At 46.2% G+C, this 22822-nt stretch overlaps 1 protein-coding gene across 1 annotated transcript in view; it reads right to left on the bottom strand.

The window, feature by feature from the left end:
- The window catches only part of LOC141166723 (uncharacterized), a 101608-nt gene that overhangs the window by 2516 nt on the left and 76270 nt on the right, over nt 1-22822 (bottom strand). The window contains exons 13-16 of the mRNA XM_073653680.1: nt 21945-22071; nt 12786-12910; nt 7747-7932; nt 1321-1446 (exon numbers count right to left, since the gene is read on the bottom strand). Coding sequence (XP_073509781.1) covers nt 1321-1446; nt 7747-7932; nt 12786-12910; nt 21945-22071 — 564 coding nt within the window. The remainder of the gene's footprint in view (nt 1-1320; nt 1447-7746; nt 7933-12785; nt 12911-21944; nt 22072-22822) is intronic.

The raw sequence follows: 22822 nt of genomic DNA on the forward strand, positions 1-22822 counted from the left end.
ATAATAATTTGAAACACAGTGTAATGACCAGTCCTGAAATTGAATAGGAATTATATAAGGTCTCAGGCTCTTACTTTGTACGAGGCCCTAAAAGAGTTTTCTATCTATATATATATATATATATATATATATATATATATATATATATATATATATATATATATATATATATATATATATATATATATATATATAATTTTTTTTTTAATGATGGCTTATTTATAGGATAGGCTATCAATTTTAGATAAGTGGGGGGCCGTACTCCCGGCATCTCTGCTGTTTGAAGGGGCTGTGAGGCAAAAGCTGTGTCTCCACACCCGTTTACACTCTTCTAAAGCGCAGCTCCGTAATTCCAGTAGTAGCTATGACTGATATTCCAGCTCATATACTTGTGTGAAGGTGTGCTTGATAAACAATGAAAGGAATACATCACTCACAAGCTGCAGTTCCTTCAAGTAGCTGATCAATGGATGTACACTAGACTAAGACCGCCAACCGATGTAATATTGATTGCCTATTCTAAGGATATATGCCATTACAATCAGAAACCACCTTTTAACTTGGAAAGACTGAGCGCCGTAACTTTTGGCGCTTCATCCTGTTCTTTAAAAACAGGCTTTTGTAAATGTACAGTGCTTCTGCTTATCAGGTCCAATCCCCGGCTATCAGACACAGACAGGGACCCTGGGGAGAAGACAGAAGTGGTTTATTACTTCTTCTGTCTTCTATTTCACATACTACATAGCTGAGCGTTATACAGTGAACAGAAGCATCGGTAGTGTGATGTTTTCGTAGGACCTGTTGATCATATAATTGCAGGGTGTCTGCCAGAATGCCACAGATCTGCTGGTGCTTAGGATGCCCAGATTAACTCTGCCACTGATGTGTGGCACAGCAGGAAGCTCTCCCCCTCCAGCTCGGGCTTCTATGGATGCCCCAATGCTGACCCTGCTTTCCCTTCCTTCACAATGACTTTTGCTCACGCTCATTAGATAATGCTATACAAAAGATAGTCAGTCTGTTCACTGCTGCTAATTTTCATGTTAAGTTTCTAAAAGAACATGAAGTTTGAGCCTTTAAAAAAAAAAAATGCCCTAGTGGTCAGTGTGGAAATTGCAGTTTTAATTTTTTTTTATTTTGCTACATAAATGTTTCATATATAAAATCACAAAAACCTTATCTAAACAATAGGTCATTTTCTGATGACACATTCACTCTAGGGGGTTAATCTGTGTTCAGTAAGCGACTACAGATGCTGCCTATAGAATAAATGTATAATCTAAATAGATGTCTGATTATATGACCATCTTGTGTCTTTACCTGTATCTGCACCAGCTCTCTGCACGTCTCTTCTAGATGCTCCTTGAACTTCTGCAGCTCTTGTTCTTGCTTGTGTTGCAACTTCTGAGACTCTTCTTTTTGTCGAATTGTTTCTTGTTGCAAGAACTGAAATGAAGCAGAAGTATTTATAATAATAATAATAAATGTGGAATAAATATATTTTCTGTACGTAATGTGATTACAGGCTTCTCCAACACTAATTAAACTATTTCTATATGTAGATACACGCTATGTGCACTAGACGCATATTTGCCCTTTTTATACTGTAATCTAAGATGCTTGATAAAGCCCATAATGGGTATGTGCAATCTCCAGGACCATTCTCCTGCTTAAATTTAACATGATGATTTTTTTTTTATTGCCTCTTGGCTTTCAAAAAAATGTAGCGCAGACTGCAATGCAAGAAATAGAGTATGCACTATGGACAGGCAGATATAAATGCAAAATATATGTAAGAGAGAGACACTTTGTTAGTTTTGCTATAGGAAAAAAAAAAGTGTCTTGCCCACCATACTTGGCTTCACCCTGTGACAACCACTCATTCCTGAGGGATAAAAAAAAACTAGAAATCAAGCAAAAACTTCATATTCCGCTTGTAAGAAATCTTGGGGAAGGGTCTCTGCTGCACCTCCTATAGAGATGCAAATTTAAAACCCTTTCAAAGACTTGGCCTACAAGCGTTATGTGCACACAGTGCATAATCCACCTAAAAAAGCACGCCCCAAATTGATTGCGCATAGTGCACATCAATGTCAAAACAGCATTGCTGTGCACATGGTCCATCATATCACTTCTTTTAACTGTTTCAGGGTTCAGATTTACTAACGGTTGCAAATACTATTTATCTATGTTCTGAGAAAACATAGGTTAATGGAATTGGGGGCATTTGTCCCTAAATCATGCTGCCTTGTTATATTGGGTTATTATTTTTATTGGACAGAAACAAGTTTTCTGGTGTAAATAAATCCAATGGAAAAATACAGCTTTATGGCTAAACAGAGTCCTTTTTTTTTTCCGCCCAAAATATCATTCTTTTCAGAGCTGAAGTTTATTTTTGACCATGATCGATTCATCAAAAGGCATGCAATCTGTCCATAAATCTGTCACATGCTGCCCTAGGGAAGATTTGGAATCGGCGAGGTGGCGGTGCGCTGCCCAGGAAAGATCTAAAGTGCAATATTCAGCACATATTATCTTTATTGAAGTCCACAAACTGACAGATCACAAACCGGTTTTGAGCACCGGACAGGAGCTTTTGTAACGTATACACCTGATGAAGGCTCCTGTCCGGAACCGAAAACCGGTTTGTGATCTGTCAATTTGTGGACTTCAGTAAAGAGAAAATGTGCTGAATATTGCACTTTAGATCTTTCCTGGACAGCGCACTGCCACCTCGCCGATTCCTCTACTAATGTTAACCCGCTTATCCCTGAGCGAGTTCTCCCCTGGTGCCGTCTCCTACCTTCAAAGTGAAGTTGATCCAACAACTGCTACATTATACCGTGCCACCCGAGCGCCACCTAAATTGTAGCCTGGAAGATTTGATGGCCATTTTTATGGCGCACAAGTATATATCAATCAATTATTTTTTTATTTTCTGTTGTAAGCTAAGTTCCCATGCTGAGGATTTGGTGCCTTTTTTTGTTATTTTAGTGTTCAAAAATTCAGTGTATTTAGGCTTTGTGCATTTTAAGTATTTGCAGCGGATTTTTCTGTAGCAAAAACCAGAGCGTTGGCAGGAAAAAAGCTGCATAAAATGCGCAAGTTTTTGCATTAGTTTTTAACACGTTTCTATTTGAATGTGTGAAAAACCCTGAAAGAATTGAAATGCTGCATATTAAAAAAAAAAAAAATTCTTTGGTTCAAATCCAGTAGGAAAAAAATGAGCTGCATGTGCTTGAGATTTCAGGAATCTCATTCACTTTGCGGCGTTTTTGCTGCGGGAACAAGTACCTGCAATGTGTTAGAAGTTCTTTCCCTCCTTTCCCCTCGCCCTCAAAATAAAAAAAGTCACACACTTATTGTAAAGGCCCTTAAGATGTTCTTCATGTCACCAAAGCCAAACTCTTCATTTCAGTTTCACTAATCTCCACAATCTTAAAGAAGAGTGCACAATCCTGATACCTTTGACCCAATTTTGGGCCAGATGGGTTTGGCTGCATCTAGCAAAGTACTGCAGTGCGCAGGAGCCGGGAAAGGTCAAACAGCCCCGGCGCATGTGCTCTGTATTACTTTGCTCTGCCCTCATCAGCGCGGTGCCGGGGAGACGGTGTGGATGCCGGAGGGCCACGTCATCCACACGAAGAAAGGAGGAGGACCGCATCGCAAGAAGAAGGGAGGTGCCAGAATAGAACATCTACACCCCCCGGACCAGACTGCCCCCAGGTGGGTATAATAAAAACTGTTTTTCTTGTCTTGCAGGACGGATCGAGAGCTTATATGTAGCATTATAGAATGCTGTATATCAGGGCTGAGAGGTGGTGGCCGTATCTCATATCAGCCAAACTTGGTAACAGATTCCCTTTAAAGAGGACCTGTTACGAGGGTGAAACTGACCAGTATTTGCTCTATGTAAAAGTGGCCTTTTTATTTACCACTGTATTTCCCCGAAAATAAGCCCTAGCATAATTTTACAGGATTTTTGGAGTATGCTTGAAATATAAGCCCTACTCCAAAAATAAGCCCTAGTTACATTCAAGGCCAGGATTAGGAGAAGTCAAACTGGGCAACCGCTTAGGGGCCCCCAGTGTTTCTATTCTGAGGTTAAGACTGATTTAAGGACCTTTTTGTGACTTCTCATTCACGTGATCATGATATCACCAAAGGTCTCTTAACTACAGGAGTCTAGAGGAACTGAACAGGAGAAAGGCTGGTATGCAGGGCCAGCGTTAAGGGGAGAAAACTGGGCAATTTCTCAGGGCCCCCACTGTCTTTGGGACCCTCGGCATTTCTATTCCAAGGATAAAACTGCATGAAGACTTTTGGTGACATCACGGTCATGTTACCATGATGTCACCAAAGGTCTCTTGACTGCAGGAGTCTAGAGCTGAAGAGGAGACAGGCTGGTATATATATATGTATGTATATATACATAGGACTGAAATACAGTTATTTTCTCTGATGAAGCCCACTTCAGAGTGTTGGGACATCCGGAAGATTGACTGGAGAAGAAAAGGTGAGTGCAACTAGGAGTCCTGTGTCTGCCAACAGCAAAGCATCCTAGGACCATTCATTTGTGGGGTTACTTCCTATCCATGGAAGGGTTTCACTCACAATTTTGCCTAAGAACACTGCCATGGATATAGAATGGGATCTAAACATCCTCCAAGAGCAACTTCTCCCAACGGTCCAGGAGAAAATTGGTGATGAGTAGGGTTGAGCGAGTATGTTCTGTTCGAGTACGCTCAGGCCGAGCTCCGAGTATTTACAGCTGCTCGGTGATATGGTTAAATCGCTCCCGTGTACGTGATTTGCAACGGTTTGACAGCTTATAAATAGACATTCCTCACATGTAATAAAGCTGTCAAACAGTTGCAAATCATGCACACGGGAGCGATTTAACCTTATCACCGAGCAGCTGTAAATACTCGGAGCTCAGCCCCAGCATACTCGGCGAAAGGGTTAATTGAACATGTTACAGGGCAAGAGTGAGAACTAAGAGACTCCGTGAACAAAACATTGAAAATTTGGATCCATGGCCAGGAAACTCCCCAGATCTCAATTCCAATATGAACCTATGGTCAAGCCACAAAAAGTGGAGGGACAAACAAAAACGGAAATTATGATTAACTCCAAGCTCTGATTAGACAAGAATGGGTCGTCAGTCAGGATTTGGCCCAGAAGCTGATATCCAGCTGCCCGCGCAAAAGGCAGAGGTCTTGAAAAAATAAGGGTCAACACTATAAATATTGAGTCTTTACATAAACTTAATATATTTGTCAAAAGATGAAAAATCTATAAAAAAGAAAACCCGAAAGCAGCAACCTTTGTGTCAGTCTCAAAACCTATGGCCACGACTGTATATGGATCCTCAGAGGAAGGGTTTATTAAAGGGTAAAAGACTCGCAACCTCAAAATCCAAACAAATAACAAGCTATAAAAATCCCCGTCCGCTAACCGTCTTTTTTATGGGATTTAACTCTACACTGTGTGCAGAATTATTAGGCAAATGAGTATTTTGATCAGATGATACTTTTTATACATGTTGTCCTACTCCAAGCTGCATAGGCTTGAGCGCCAACTACCAATTAAGTAAATCTGGTGATGTGCATCTCTGTAATGAGGAGGGGTGTTGACTAATGACATCAACACCCTATATAAGGTGTGCTTAATTATTAGGCAACTTCCTTTCCTTTGGCAAAATGGGTCAGAAGAGAGATTTGACGGGCTCTGAAAAGTCCAAAATTGTGAGATGTCTTGCAGAGGGATGCAGCAATCTTGAAATTTCCAAACTTTTGAAGCGTGATCACCGAAAAATCAAGCGTTTCATGGCAAATAGCCAACAGGGTCGCAAGAAGCGTGTTGGCCAAAAAAGGCGCAAAATAACTGCCCATGAATTGAGGAAAGTGAAGCTGCCAAGATGCCATTCACCACCAGTTTTGCCATATTTCAGAGCTGCAACGTTACTGGAGTATCAAAAAGCACAAGGTGTGTGATACTCAGGAACATGGCCAAGGTAAGGAAGGCTGAAAAACGACCACCTTTGAACAAGAAACATAAGATAAAACGTCAAGAATGGGCCAAGAAATATCTTAAGACTGATTTTTCAAAGGTTTTATGGACTGATGAAATGAGAGTGACTCTTGATGGGCCAGAGGCTGGATCAGTAAAGGACAGAGAGCTCCACTCTGACTCAGACGCCAGCAAGGTGGAGGTGGGGTACTGGTATGGGCTGGTATCATCAAAGATGAACTTGTGGGACCTTTTCAGGTTGAGGATGGAGCGAAGCTCAACTCCCAGACCTACTGCCAGTTTCTGGAAGACAACTTCTTCAAGCAGTCGTACAGGAAGAAGTCGGTATCGTTCAAGAAAAACATGATTTTCATGCAGGACATGCTCCATCACATGCATCCAACTACTCCACAGCGTGGCTGGCCAGTAAAGGTCTAAAAGAAGAAAAAATAATGACATGGCCCCCTTGTTCACCTGATCTGAACCCCATAGAGAACCTGTGGTCCATCATAAAATGTGAGATCTACAGGGAGGGAAAGCAGTACACCTCTCGAAACAGTGTCTGGGAGGCTGTGGTGGCTGCTACACGCAATGTTGATCGAAAACAGATCAAGCAACTGACAGAATCTATGGATGGAAGGCTGCTGAGTGTCATCATAAAGAAAGGTGGCTATATTCATCACTAATTATTTTGGTTTTAGTTTTTACATGTCAGAAATGTTAATTACTAAATTTTGTGACCTGATATTGGTTTACCTGGTGAAAATAAACAATTGAGATGGGATTATATTTGGTTTTTATTAAGTTGCCTAATAATTCTGCACAGTAATAGTTACCTGCACAAACAGATATCCTCCTAAGATAGCCAAATCTAAAAAAAAAAAACACTCCAACTTCCAAAATATTAAGCTTGGATATTTATCAGTCTTTTGGGTTGATTGAGAACATAGTTGTTGATCAATAATAAAAATAATCCTCTAAAATACAATTTGCCTAATAATTCTGCACACGGTGTAGTGGTAAAAGTTTTCCGATTCTCCATTTTAACCCCTATAAGATCTCAGCCTGCAATCCCAATTATGGAAAACTGTTTCTAGCGGCAATATTTTTCATCCAAAAAGTTAAGGTGCCATCTGCTAATCCCTTAATTATTAATTATCTTCCCCAGCCCCATCACTACAATAGGAGACCTGAGTCTGCCGGTTTACTGTTTATATCACTACTAGAAAAAAATCTTGGTTAAGTTACAGATGATGCCTGCACAGGGATAAAGCGCTGATAAAATGCAACACACGGGGGGCGGACATTGTGTTCTGGAATACAGATATATCTGCAGAACACACACACATAATGACTTCTGAAAATTCACCTGATAGTTATGGCTTTATAGTATAAAGAAACACCAAATCCTCATTTTTTTAACATACTATTCAACAATTTTTATATTTTTACTTATTTCTGGGGGTGATAGATAATATTGCTGCCATTATGCTTTCCCACAGATCTGCACAGCTACGTTTCGAAGTTAGCAGCGCGAGAGTGATTCTATTTCTAGCAAAGCTGGCTCAGCTCCTCGGGGGCTGTCATCCTGCTTACTCAGATTCTGGATGCACAATGAAGAGAATCTGGGTAAGCAGGATGACGGCCCCTGCAGAGCTGACCCAGCTTTACCATAGAGAATTATGAAGAGAAGTTTTTAAAAACTTGACTAAAGAATTATTCTGCGCTATTCACCTGCTTGTTCCGCTCTTTCTGGACTGAAGCGCTCAGGCCTTGGTTTTTCAGTCGCTCTTTGAACATTGCTTGGCGATTCCTAGCTTCCACGCGTTGGGCCTTTTGACTCCGCACTTTCTCTTGCAGCTGCTGATTCTTCAACTCTTCCAACAAGATTCCCTGATAGTGTTTGAGCCGCTCCATTTCCTGGGGGTGGAAGTTAATACAGTTATTACACTTCGCCCTCTAAGTGAACCTGATCTCCACCTTACACACAAAGCTGGCCATCCACATCAGACAGCCTGCTTTGTACAAACGCGCGTTGGCCTCCCTTTCTGAGCTAGGCATATAACTATATACTGTAGCTTCCCATGGACGTGTGGTTGCACAGTTGGGCCCCTGTCCTGCTCTGCCCTTATTCACATTGAGGTCGGTTGACACATGGTAAGGTTTTAATACTGGAGATAGGACCGTCCCGATTGGGTACACCTTGTTGTGGTGGGATGGCTTTTACGCTTTTTGACCAAAATAGTGTTAACTAAGTACCCTATGTTATTTACATGTACTATTACTATATACTTTTTTACTTTCTACAGGGTATGTGCTCATTTTGTTTTTTTCTTGGGTTTTGGAATAAGGCCATCAAGAGGAGGGAAGAAAGTTGCTGCCAGACACCTCTAGCAGTGACTTATCACCTCTGGTATAAAATAAAAAATAAAAAAGGATCAGACACTGAGATTCAACATGCCCAATCTTAATGTGTCCAATGATGTTGGGGAAAATCAGAAGCCAAAATGCACATTAGATGGTCAAACAAAATCATCTGTTTTGGCTGACAGTGAAAGGATTGTCTCATCCTAAATGGGTAAAATTGCAAAGTGCTTGTAAAAATAATCAACTTTGCAATTTACCTCTGTTCTCAAGAACATTGGGATTTTTAATTCTGTAGTATACTGCTTGTTGCCAAGTTTCTCAGCCTCTTATGTACATTGTCTATCAAAGCTGGCAGGTCTCTTAGGCGAGGAGCGCAGCACAAGGGCACTGAAGCTGGATCCAAAGCGCTTCTCCGATACTGCAGAGATAAAACTGTCTATGCTTGCAGCTTGGGAGAATACGCAGTTCAGGCCGGTGGTGCAGCTTTGTTGCTGTTTTGAACTGTCAATCTGGAGAGCACCACCTCCCAGCCATTAAGAGGCCGTGAGGTAGGGTAGCGGTGCACTGCTGAAGATAGAAAATGAGACAATTCCCTTAATGTGTACAGCCAGGTTTAGGATCCACATTCATCAAAGCTTTTATGCCAGAGAACTGCCATAAAAACTTTGAAAAGTCTTTTGAAAAACTTTTGAAAATTGTTTTGAATTAGGGTTTGGACTTAATGGACCCGTGTTGCTTTTTTTTCAACCTTATCAATTATGTAACAAGCAGATTAGGAAATTTAAAGGGATTGTACAGAATGACATGGTTACTTTCTTTTAGAAATGGCACCACCCCTGACCATGAGTTGTGCATTGTATTGCAGCTCAGCTCCGATCACTTATACTTTTTCTAATTCTGGAAAACCCTTTTAAGTTTCCATGGGTGGCCTTCACGGATTGTCAGCAGGATACAGGGTGTCAGCAAGATACAGGGTGTGATGTCGATTGGCCAAGAATGTGTCAGCAGGATACAGGGTGTGATGTCTATTGGCCAAGGATGTGTCAGCAGGATGCATGGTGTGATGTCTATTGGCCAAGGATGTGTCAGCAGGATGCAGGGTGTGATGTCTGTTGGCCAAGGATTGTCAGCAGGATACAGGGTGTGATGTCTGTTGGCCAAGGATTGTCAGCAGGATACAGAGTGTGATGTCTGTTGGCCAAGGATTGTCAGCAGGATGCAGGGTGTGATGTCTGTTGGCCAAGGATGTGTCAGCAGGATGCAGGGTGTGATGTCTGTTGGCCAAGGATGTGTCAGCAGGATGCAGGGTGTGATGTCTATTGGCCAAGGATGTGTCAGCAGGATGCAGGGTGTGATGTCTGTTGGCCAAGGATGTGTCAGCAGGATACAGGGTGTGATGTCTGTTGGCCAAGGATTGTCAGCAGGATGCAGGGTGTGATGTCTGTTGGCCAAGGATGTGTCAGCAGGATGCAGGGTGTGATGTCTATTGGCCAAGGATGTGTCAGCAGGATGCAGGGTGTGATGTCTGTTGGCCAAGGATGTGTCAGCAGGATGCAGGGTGTGATGTCTGTTGGCCAAGGATTGTCAGCAGGATACAGGGTGTGATGTCTGTCTACCAAGGATGTGTCAGCAGGATACAGGGTGTGATGTCTGTTGGCCAAGGATTGTCAGCAGGATACAGGGTGTGATGTCTGTTGGCCAAGGATTGTCAGCAGGATACAGGGTGTGATGTCTGTCGGCCAAGGATTGTCAGCAGGATACAGAGTGTGATGTCTGTTGGCCAAGGATTGTCAGCAGGATACAGGGTGTGATGTCTGTTGGCCAAGGATTGTCAGCAGGATACAGTGTGTGATGTCTGTTGGCCAAGGATTGTCAGCAGGATACAGAGTGTGATGTCTGTTGGCCAAGGATTGTCAGCAGGATACAGGGTGTGATGTCTGTTGGCCAAGGATTGTCAGCAGGATACAGAGTGTGATGTCTGTTGGCCAAGGATTGTCAGCAGGATGCAGGGTGTGATGTCTGTTGACCATGGCCAAGGATGAGCTTCCTACAACACGTCTCTGCAATACACATGTCTACAATGTGCTTTTTGGTACGAGCCATGGTGGTGGTGGTGAGTGAATGAAGCACCAAATACATGCACCTTGCTATGCATAATTTCCACCTCTAACCTTGGAAAATGCTAAGGGGAAGAATGCGTATTAGACTCTAAGGTGAAAGCTGCTACTTGGAGTCCAAGGCTTTATAAACTCCTGCATTTTGGGTTTATATAGAAAATGGACCTGTGACAAAGCAGATGCAAACTGAAGAAGGGCCCATTTGACTATAATAGGCTCTATTGTGTATCCCTTTTCCCCTAAAGGAAAAAAAAGTCTTATCATGCAGCACTTTTTTTTTTGTGGGAAATGCACACAAAAGACACAACAGGGAAAGCTGCCCCTTTTACTTTAGTCTTAATCCATTTTGTAACATCTGTTTTTCAGATAAATTCTGTTTCTCTGCTGTAGACCTTTTAAACGCAGGTGAAAACAGAGCCTTAAAGGGAGTCTATCAGCACAGAATGACTGTTCAAACCAAGCACAGGCACTCCGTGCATCATGGTGGGGCCACACATCTAAGTGCACCTTCTCACCTACTTGTTTTCTCTCTATCTCTAACTTTACATTGAGGCAGAGAAGGGCGGACATAGATGAAAAACAAGTAGGCGGGAAGCTGCAATTAAATGTTTGGCTTCGCGATGATACACCGAGCGCCTGTGCTTGGTTTGAACAGTCATTATGTGCTAATAGAGTCCCTTTAATCATGTGCGCCACTGGTCAGTCTTATATTTGCTGTATGCTTATTTTTCCTTCCTATATGGGTTCATACAATATATTACTTATTGATTGTATATGTGTATACTTCACACCTGTGAAGTGAAAACCATTTCCGGTGACTACCTCTTGAAGCTCATCAAGAGAATGCCAAGAGTGTGCAAAGCAGCCATCAAAGCAAAAGGTGGCTACTTTGAAGAACCTAGAATATAAGACATATTTTCAGTTGTTTCACACTTTTTTGTTAAGTATATAATTCCACATGTGTTAATTCATAGTTTTGATGCCTTCAGTGTGAATGTACAATTTTCATAGTCATGAAAATACAGAAAAATCTTTAAATGAGAAGGTGTGTCCAAACTTTTGGTCTGTACTGTATATGTGTATATACAGGGTGGTCCAAAAGTAGGTGGACAGAAAGTGTAATATGGTTATGAAGGGGGAGATTTATCAAACAGTAAATTGCAGCCGCCTGTCTGGATCATCCTCCAATAAACCATGAATTGGACGTGGAGGATAAGCTTTCCACCCAATAGATTTCAGGATTCTCATGATAGAAGCTCGTGAAATTCCCCATTCCAGAGAGGCTCTTCTGGTGACTTTTTTGGACTCTGAACAAATGTTTCAGCAACAAGTTGTTTATTATCTTCTGTACAGACTGTTTTGGGTCGACTAGTTTTTGGAGCATTAAGGATTGAGCCAGTGGCATTGAATTTGTCACGAATGCGGTAAATGGTTTGTCTCTTTGGGGCTTGAGTACCAAATGTTTCAACCCAATTTGCTCTAACGGTTTCAGCATTTTGAGATTTCCAATACTCTGTTGAAATCCATTTTCTTTGATCTGTATTTAAATTATTTGCCATTATGTGTTATCTGAATTATCTGAAAAGAAAACAGATTTGGGGGAGATCTATCTGTGAAAACTAGATCTGTGAAACTGGCTCAGTTGCCCTTAGCAACCAATCAGATTCCACCTTTCATTTTCCAAAGAGTCTGTGAGGAATGAAAAGTGGAATCTGATTGGTTGCTAAGGGCAGCTGAGCCAGTTTCACTTTACACCATGTTTGATAAATCTCCCCCTTCATATCCTTATTACACTTTCTGTCCACCTACTTTTGGACCACCCTGTATACTGATCTTGCTGTATTGATCACCAGGTCTTTTGTAGGTTTAGGACTATTAACAGCTAACAACCTACTTGGGGATTGGAGATGACTCTGATCCCAGCAGTTTAACCCTCTGGATGCCATCAGTGTCCTATTCTATTGGCTGACATGGCAGGTTGGATCCTAACATAACTATGTGCTTACTGATAGTCATAATACAGTAGCATTGCAATATACTATATTAACTATTAAAAAAAGGTTTATAAGAAAATATTAAGAAAATGTATTTAAAAAAAATCCCCCAAGTTAGGCTTTCATTAAGCAATAGAATGAAAAATATATTGAAAAAAAATGGCCTAAATTATAACATTATATAGCCATTAATGGAGTCCTTCAGCAGCACATAAATGACACATGCCTGATGTCAGGACAACATGAAGGGGCAGCAGCTATTTCTATCAGTCCATGAGCAATAATGAGCTTTTACCTTCTCGTGCCTTTTGCGCAGCTGATGCTTCTGCAGAGTGTATTGTTCGATCACCTGGTGTCGAAAAAGTTGGTATTTCTCCTGTAGGTGTCGCTCTTCTAGTCTCAGAATCACAGACTCACGAGCTGCAGGAAGAGCATATGTCTAGATACATTCAGCTTACAGTGCTGAACAAAGAAAGGACAAGAAGCAGTGAAATATTACACCATAAAATCACAAAATGTGATCCCAATGGGGACACCTAAATAAGCGCTAAGCCCAACCCCAAAAACACGCTCCCCAAGATCTTCTGTTGGGGATTATCTCAGTTTAGCAAGTTATCACTTACCTACAGGATAGCTAATAACTTGTTTATTGCTGAGGGAATCACTGCTAGGACACCACAATCCCAAAATATGGGGGTTCTGAAGTGCCCTATATCCATGGAGCACTTCATAGACTTCTCCATTCATTCATGGGACTGCTGGAGTTAAGACCACCAAACACATTAGACTATCAGCCATCTCGGCCGTCTTTCCCATTCACAGGAGCCCTTGTTCGGCCGAGTGCTCCTGTATTCACTATGTTGCAAAGACTGGTGAACAAATAAGCACAATAGGGTTTTATCCGTTGATAAAAGACAGTAGGGTGAAAGAAGTGCACACCGGGTTCAGTTGGGTTAATACACAATAGATGGGATTCAGAGTTGTCAGCTGCTGCAGCCCCATGAGTTACAAAACGGTAAGGTGCCCAAAAGGAATAAGTGGATAGTTTTCGCTGCTTAGAAAAATCCAAAGAAAGATTCCAGGAGACTGGATTGGTAATGTGACACCCCAGGGGTCTGGTTGCCACAGTGATAGAGATATTATGTCTGAGAGCAGGTGGGAGGTCCTTTGGTCAGGGATCCTGTGCATGCCACACCTCCTGCCCAGTCTTGGGAGGGGAAGAACTTCCCCTGTATAAACCCGGGGCTGAGGCAGGGTGAGTCAGACAAGGAGAGTGGAGAAGAGAAGCAGCATAGGAAACAGCAGAGTTACAAGGAGTCAGGGGCTGGCAGCTACAGAGCTCGCCCTGACTAAGAAGATTCTTTACCGGACCCGGAGTCCGAGGCTGTGGGGACTAACTCCTACCCAGCAGCAGAATCCGTCGGGCAGGGGATTTCAGGTCCTCTGGCCCAGAAGCCCGAAGGCACGGTCACACGCGTGGGACCAGCACCGCCATCGTGGAGCGGAAGCCATTAGAAGGCCCCGAGTCACCGGCCATACGGGTGAGCACCACACGGTACACTCAGGGACGTGGGCTACTTACATCAGCTTCTAGCAAGGTAGCCAGAAGAGTACAGTCAGTTTGGGAGGCCTACAACTACGCCTGGCCAGGGGAGATCCCATCTGCTCAAAGACTGACCAGGCCCCGTTTGCTAGCAAGTACTCCGGGAGGGTCTATCGTTGTTACCAGTAAAGACCCTGAACTACACCGTACCGTCTCTGAGTGGTTCCTGCTACCCCCATCATCCACGTCGGCTGCCCTGAGGCCATACCCCTCCCGTTGGGGGTTATACTATCACGCTGCACAATCCTACCACCGGCCTCAGCGGTCTGCCCTGCAGCAGCAGCTTCCTGGCTGCACTCAACGGGTGGCGTAGTCATCAACTATTTACTACTAATAGACTGCCGTCTAGTTTGACTCCCTGGGCACGGACCGGGTCACCGCCACGAGATTACAACCCTCCACGGATCCGGCTCCGGGTAAGCTCCCGCGTGCGCACCGCAGCGCGACACAGGCCCAGGGGTGCGTCAACTTTGGCGTAGTCGGCAGGATTTCGTGCCCGCAACCACCGGGTACTGCGTGCCTGAAAAGCAAAGACTGTTCAAACTTACCAGTGGTGAAGTTTTCCCGCCATCCGGCGCCATCTTCTACCTTCTTCCCGCCATCCGCGAAGTTTTCCCGCCATCCGGCGCCATCTTCGACCTTCTTCCCGCCATCCGTGGAGTTTTCCCGCCATTGGACGCCATCTTGAGGACGCCGCGCGGGAAGAAGAGGGGCGTGGACTCCGAAAGCGCGCGAGAACTGAAGCCCCGCCTCACGTCCGGACGTTGCGTAAGGTCCTGGAAGGAGCCCAGCAGACGCCGACGTCACAGGAGCGCGACGGAAGGTCCTCAACCCTGACGATCCACTGCGGAGCCGCGGCCTACGGAAGAGGATCATCGCAAGGTAGGCCACGGTCCACTAGGGGGGAGGAAGATGTCGGATACGGAGGAGAGCTTCACTGCCTCAACCCCCGCCAGCGCTACCGCTGCTGCAGTTATGCCCTTCACCATGCCCTATATCCCGGGAGCAGCTTGGCTACCCCAGTACTCAGGGGAGTCACATACCCTGCATGACTTTAGAGAAAAGCTGGATAGCCTCTTCCAGGTGTACCCCCTCACAGAAGAGCAAAAAGTGAGCATCCTGGTGGCCCAACTAACCGGGGCAGCCAAAAGGGAAGTAAAATCCTGGCCACCTGGGAGGAAGACTGTCGCAGGGATACTAACCCGGCTGAAGGACACCTTTGATACCCGCACCTCAGCCGAGATTAAGCTTAGATTCTACGGGTGCAAGCAGCGAGCACATGAGAGTATAAGGGACTATGCACTAAACCTACAAGAGGCCCTGAGGGCCATAAAGCAGACCGACCCTGATGGGGTGGGAAACGAGGACAGGCTGTTGACTGAACAATTTATAGAGGGTTTATATTGCAATGCCCACCGAACCCAGTTGCGGGCAATGGCCTTACAGGATCCCCATCTGGACTTTGCACAGTTCAAGGACAGAGCCATCCGGGTGCTCCGAGAACCGGCACCAGGTGGCGTTGTGACCCACAGACACCCCACTACCACTTACTACCAGGAGGCGGCGCCCTTGTCAGCAGGGCCTGTGGGAGCTGATGCGCAGGCTTTGGACAATGACCCGGCTCCAGACCTACACCATCAGGTCCAAGAGCTAGCTAAGAGCGTTGTTGCGCTAACCCGAACTGTGCAGTCTTTACAGGTTTCCACCCCAGGGAAGATCCAGCTGGCATCCGGACCGGAGGACATCCCGTGGCGTCGACCAAGGAGGACCCCACCGGCCAGAGGAAGACCCAGTGACCGATACAGTGAGGACGGACGACCCATCTGCCGCCGCTGCAATCAACCCGGACATATGGCAAGGTACTGTTCTTTAAACGGGCACAACCTGGGGTAGAGGGCCAACCCCCAGGAAAAAGATCACCAGGCCCATCGAACTGGCGCGACAGATATGTGGGAGGACGTCCAGTCTTGCCTGTGGTACTGGATGGCATTCCCATGAGTGCCCTACTGGACACCGGGTCACAGGTCACCACCATCCCGTACGTGCTCTTCAAGCAGTACTGGAATGACTCGGATATTACCCGCTACCCCGACGACGACTTGAGTATCATCGCCAGCAATGGTCAGCCCGTGCCACAGATCGGATTTAAAGAGGTGACCATCAAAATTGGTAGAGTCGAACTGGCCGCACAGGGACTGATCATTGTAGATATCGATAAACATGAGAGTCACCCAAAAATAACTCTAGGAACTAATGTAATTGAAAATTGTCTTGCAGAGGTGATTTTCCTTTTACAGCAGGTTGCCAAGAATGCCAGCTCCGGCGAGCAGCGGGTGCTCCAGAAAGAGATCCGGGCACTGATGCAACGGCAACAAGTGGAACTCTCCGGCGGTGAGATTGGTAGCGTAAGAATGTGTGACCCTTTTCCTATTGCCATGCCCCCAAAAAGTGAAATGATGATTTGGTGCCGGGCAGCTATTGGTCTGAGAGGTAGAGATTACCAGGCAATGGTAGAACCAGTTTACTCAGACAGTAGGCCCACCATTTTGACAGCACGGGGGGTGGTCAATGTACGCCATGGGAGGGTGCCCATTCGCATAATAAATATCGGGGAGAGGGAAGTGTACCTGCCCCGGTATGCCACGCTAGCCAAATTATATACCACTAATCAAAGTTCTATACAATCTGTGGAACCCTTGCCTCCATCTCACCCGGAGGAAGGTAACGGCTCTAAGAAAGACATGGAGGACTGGTGTCAGCAACTACATTTGGGTACTGACTCCACTCCCTCACATCAGAAACAAGGAGTCTATCGGGTGGTTCAAGAGTATGAGAGAGTGTTTAGTAAACACCCGTTAGACTTCGGGCGAGTCAAGGGGGTAGAACATCGCATCCCCACGGGAGATCATCCTCCCATAAAAGAGAGGTATCGACCCGTACCCCCTGCACATTACCAACACGCCAAGGGGATGCTTAGAGATATGAAGGAGGCTGGGGTAATCCGGGATAGTTGTAGCCCCTGGGCAGCCCCATTAGTTTTAGTCAAAAAGAAAGACAACACCATGAGGATGTGTGTAGATTACCGGAAAATCAACCGTATCACACACAAGGATGCGTACCCCTTACCAAGGATAGAGGAGTCATTGGCTGCTTTAAGATCTGCTAACTTCTTCTCTACCTTGGATCTCACTAGCGGGTACTGGCAGGTTCCTGTAGCAGAGGCGGACCGGGAGAAGACCGCATTCACCACCCCGATGGGACTTAGCGAGTTCACCTGCATGCCGTTCGGACTCTGCAACGCACCAGGAACCTTCCAACGCCTAATGGAGTGTTGTCTGGGCCACAGAAACTTCGAGACGGTCCTGTTGTACCTGGACGATGTCATCGTATATTCCAAGACGTATGAGGACCACCTGAAACACCTGGCGGAAGTGTTCGAGGCTCTGGCGAGTTACGGCCTAAAGGTGAAACCCTCCAAGTGTCACCTCCTGAAACCAAAGGTGCAGTACCTGGGACACGTGGTGAGCGCTGACGGAGTGGCTCCCGACCCCGATAAGATCACCGCAATTAAGGGATGGCCAAGCCCCTCCAGCGTAAAAGAAGTGCGGCAGTTCCTCGGGTTGGTAGGCTACTACCGAAGGTTTATTCCCGGTTTCACCAAAAAGGCAGCACCTATGCAGGACCTCCTGATAGGCCAGTCCCGGAAGGCCAAGAACCAGAAGCCGCCCTTCAAATGGGAAGAGCTGGAAGAAGAGTCCTTCCGCCAGCTGAAGATGGCCCTCACGGGGGACGAAATCCTGGCGTACCCGGATTATAGCCAGCCCTTTATCCTCTACACCGACGCCAGTAACATCGGGCTAGGAGCCGTACTGTCCCAGATCCAGCAGGGGAAGGAACGAGTAATCGCCTACGCCAGCCGAAAACTGCGACCCACCGAAAGGAACCCCGAGAATTACAGCTCATTTAAGTTAGAGTTCCTGGCCGTAGTATGGGCAATCACTGAGCGCTTTAAGCATTACCTCGCTTCTTCCCGGTTCACCGTGTACACGGATAACAACCCGCTGACACACCTGGACACGGCAAGACTCGGTGCCCTGGAGCAGAGGTGGATGGCCCGTCTATCCAACTACGAGTTCACAATTAAATACCGGGCAGGACGCTCCAATACCAACGCGGACGCCCTGTCCAGGATGCCCAACCTGCCGGACGGAGGAGAAGATCCGGAGGGACTGGAAGAAGTTGAACTCCCTGCGTTCCACCGTCATGGGACTATTCAGTATTCCCACCGGGTAAGGAGTAAGCAGGCTGCTACGTTGAACCCCTTACCCCACTACAACTGGGCGGAAACGCAAGACAGCGACCCTGCCGTCCGACTGGTGAAGGAGATGCTGACTCGGCCGGAGGCTCGCCTTGAACCAGACGCTCCGGAGGAAGCCAAACAACTATGGGCAGAGAAGAGTCGACTGTTCCTTTACAAAGGGAAGTTGTGCCGCAGAATGGTTAACTCCCGGACGCATGAATTACTCTGGCAAGTAGTGGTGCCACGAAGAGACGCAGCCATGGTGATGGAGGCATACCACGACGGAGCTGGACACTTTGGGTGGAAAAAGCTGGAGTTCCTTCTGCGCGAGCGGTTCCACTGGGTAGGCATGAGGGGAACCATCGAGAAGTGGTGCAGAGATTGTGGCCCGTGCAACCTGAGAAGGAAGGACCGAGCCAGCCAGAAGACTCCCCTGCAGTCCATCATCACCCGGCAACCGTTGGAACTGGTAGCCTTGGATCATGTAAAACTGACCCCAAGCAGAAGTGGCTACGTCTACGCGTTAACCATCGTGGATCATTACTCCCGGTTCTTGGTTGTCGTCCCCGTCAAGGACTTAACGGCTCAAACAGCAGCTAGAGCCTTCCAGCAGCACTTCTGCCGTCCACACGGGTACCCGGACCAAGTGCTGACGGACCAGGGACCTGCCTTTGAAGCGGAGGTCTTTCAGGAATTCTGCAATCTGTATGGCTGCCGGAAGATAAGGACGACACCCTACCATCCACAGACTAATGGACTTTGTGAAAAAATGAACCAGGTGGTAATGGATCTTCTAAAAACGTTGCCCCTGGAAGAACGCAGTCTGTGGCCTGAAAAGTTGCCCGATCTGGTGGACCTATACAACCACATCCCGGTAGGTTCCACCAACTGTACCCCGGCTTACCTAATGAGGGCAAGACCTGTTAAGTTACCTGTTGACCTGGAAATGGGAGTCCTGACCCCCGAGGACACTTCACCAGAAACAGACTGGGACACAAAGAGGCAGCAGCAGTACCGGAGAGTACAGGAGAGCGTGGAGCGAAGTCTCTGTCAGGCTAGGGAAAGACAAGAGAAAACTTACAACCAGTATGCTCCCGCTGTTCCCCTGGTACCCGGAGAGCAGGTCTTGAAGAGGAAGAGACGGCTCCACAAGTTGGACGACCAGTGGGAGAAGGACCCGTACACCGTACTGCCCTCAAGCCACGAGAACCCGAAGGTCTGTACCATCAGTAAAGACGGAGGGGAAACCACAGCCATTGTATCCCGGGACCACCTGAAGAAGTGTCCCGAACAACTGAGGAACCCTGAAGAGGAACAAGAAGACCATCGACCCGTGGAAGAAAGGGAAGATATGGTTAGTACCGTGCTCGGGGACTTTCCTCAGTCTTGGACTCAAGTCAATGGTGCAGTTGTGGTACCCGTACTCACCTTCCTCCAACCATCATCCCAAGAACCTACGGAGCAACGGGTAGAGCTGGAAGAACAGCCGGTCCAGGAGGCAGAAGACTCCACACAAGCAGAACAGGAGAATCAACCCTCTGCTTATAGTGAGCCTGCCGTACCCCTAGTGAGACAAAGAGCCGGTAGACAGCTGCCCAGTTTACCCTTGACAGCTCCTACACCCTGTAGTTCAGGGCCAGACAGTCAGCTCCGTAGGTCCACTCGGGCCACTAGAGGCCAGTTACCCGCACGCTGGAGAATTTAAAGTGTATAAATTGTTTTATTTATGTTTTTCTGTGTCTTGTTGCTTGTGTATAATTTTGTGTTTCTAGTTATTTTTAGGAAACCTTGGTGGATTTACCGGGAATCCTTGTATATAGTTGGAGCGTAACCCAGGATGGACTAGAGACTGTTAAGGACTCGGGGTAGGACAGACCCCTACCTGGTTACGTCTCCCTGTATTGGTGAAATGGACACCTTTGCTTTTCTTCAAAGACTGCATCCGGTTGCGGACACGCCGTAACCATCTTATGTGTTTTTCTTATAGTATTGTTATTGTTATACTTTGTTATGTTTTTCTAAATGTGTTTAGTCCCGGAGTACTAAATTTCACTAGGGGGGAATGTGACACCCCAGGGGTCTGGTTGCCACAGTGATAGAGATATTATGTCTGAGAGCAGGTGGGAGGTCCTTTGGTCAGGGATCCTGTGCATGCCACACCTCCTGCCCAGTCTTGGGAGGGGAAGAACTTCCCCTGTATAAACCCGGGGCTGAGGCAGGGTGAGTCAGACAAGGAGAGTGGAGAAGAGAAGCAGCATAGGAAACAGCAGAGTTACAAGGAGTCAGGGGCTGGCAGCTACAGAGCTCGCCCTGACTAAGAAGATTCTTTACCAGACCCGGAGTCCGAGGCTGTGGGGACTAACTCCTACCCAGCAGCAGAATCCGTCGGGCAGGGGATTTCAGGTCCTCTGGCCCAGAAGCCCGAAGGCACGGTCACACGCGTGGGACCAGCACCGCCATCGTGGAGCGGAAGCCATTAGAAGGCCCCGAGTCACCGGCCATACGGGTGAGCACCACACGGTACACTCAGGGACGTGGGCTACTTACATCAGCTTCTAGCAAGGTAGCCAGAAGAGTACAGTCAGTTTGGGAGGCCTACAACTACGCCTGGCCAGGGGAGATCCCATCTGCTCAAAGACTGACCAGGCCCCGTTTGCTAGCAAGTACTCCGGGAGGGTCTATCGTTGTTACCAGTAAAGACCCTGAACTACACCGTACCGTCTCTGAGTGGTTCCTGCTACCCCCATCATCCACGTCGGCTGCCCTGAGGCCATACCCCTCCCGTTGGGGGTTATACTATCACGCTGCACAATCCTACCACCGGCCTCAGCGGTCTGCCCTGCAGCAGCAGCTTCCTGGCTGCACTCAACGGGTGGCGTAGTCATCAACTATTTACTACTAATAGACTGCCGTCTAGTTTGACTCCCTGGGCACGGACCGGGTCACCGCCACGAGATTACAACCCTCCACGGATCCGGCTCCGGGTAAGCTCCCGCGTGCGCACCGCAGCGCGACACAGGCCCAGGGGTGCGTCAGTAACAATGCGGTTTATTATCAACGCGTTTCGAAGCCATCTGACTTCTTTATAAGGAAAAAATTATAGTTTAAAGTTTGTCATTTTCTCCTGATGAAGAATTAGGAAGATTTCAAAATGCATTGATGATAAACTTCATTTGGATTTTTAGCAGAAGCGCAGAGGATCCACTTATTTCTTTTGGGCACTTTACCTGTGTTCTCTATGAGAGAGCCGTTTGGTTGTCTAAGGAGACAATACGATTGGCAATCCCAAATCGAACATGCTGGATCGATATTTCCCCTGACAATAATTTTTCAGGTCCCCCCCCCGTACACATTAGACTGTTGGCTGAACTTGTCGATATCGGAGGGTTCGACCAACAGTAGTCTAATCAGTGGGCTCCCAAATACTCAGCAATCCTGTGGGTTGGGGACAACTTGCTAGGTTGGCACAACCTCTTTGATCCTATGTGAAGCCAGAAGGTAAAAAATAAAAAGCTTGCGTCATACATGCAGTCTCCATGGTGGGCACCTACCTCTCTTAAGGCTGTGGATTTTACTGAGATTTTCTCGTTCTATGCTTACGACCTTCTTCTTATGTTCATTTACTACTTTCTGCAAAGCCATATTCAGCTCCTGTTGTTGCTCTACAAGAAATTTTTCCTGTAACGAGAGAGGCCTTTCAGTAGAGCAGTGTATCTCTGAATGAAGGGAACAGTGGGAGACGGAGTGTAGTGCCGCTAATTGTGCATCTATTATGCCAATTGTTTCCGTGTTCTCTATGTTTTTCCTATTCTATAGAGAGACCGCTTTTCCCTCCTGGAAGCTATTCTGCATTATTTTCCAAGGGAACATAACCGGCAAGACTCCCTCACTAGATAGATTTTTGCACAAAGTAATAGTTCCTTCCAAAAATGAGATCGGATACCATAGCGAAGGCACTTCTGACTCTTTTTAATCAGCCCCGGCTCTTTCGGTTCCCAAATTCCTTTTCATTAAAGGCACCTTTTCTAAAAATAAAATAAAATAAAAAATGGGTCCTAACAATACCCCAATAGACTTTCTATTTCTATCATGTACTCTGTACTCTGTGTCAGGAGCTCAGTGTTTCTGCTTTTTGAGCAGAGAACGGCAAAGAGGATTTTTGAGCAACCGGTGGGATCTCAGGACCTGAACCCCACCGGTCTGTAGGACAAGATAGGGTAAAGATGTTAAAAACAAAGAAGATAGGTACCCGTTCAACCTCAATTCATACACACATGGACACAACATTCAGGGTAAAGTCACAAAGTCCCACTGTGGTCAAAACCCTGTCTACCTGAGGTTGGCCAATGGCTGCATGATTTTGAAGGCTTAATTTGAGCTATTTGGTGGATGAGCGGAGTTTTGACCACATGAACAGATGTACCAAAGC

This window comes from Phyllobates terribilis, unplaced genomic scaffold, assembly GCF_046119375.1.
Source record: "Phyllobates terribilis strain yellow unplaced genomic scaffold, ASM4611937v1 Scaffold_11__3_contigs__length_659146591, whole genome shotgun sequence".
In the NCBI taxonomy this organism is placed as follows: Eukaryota; Metazoa; Chordata; class Amphibia; order Anura; family Dendrobatidae; genus Phyllobates; species Phyllobates terribilis.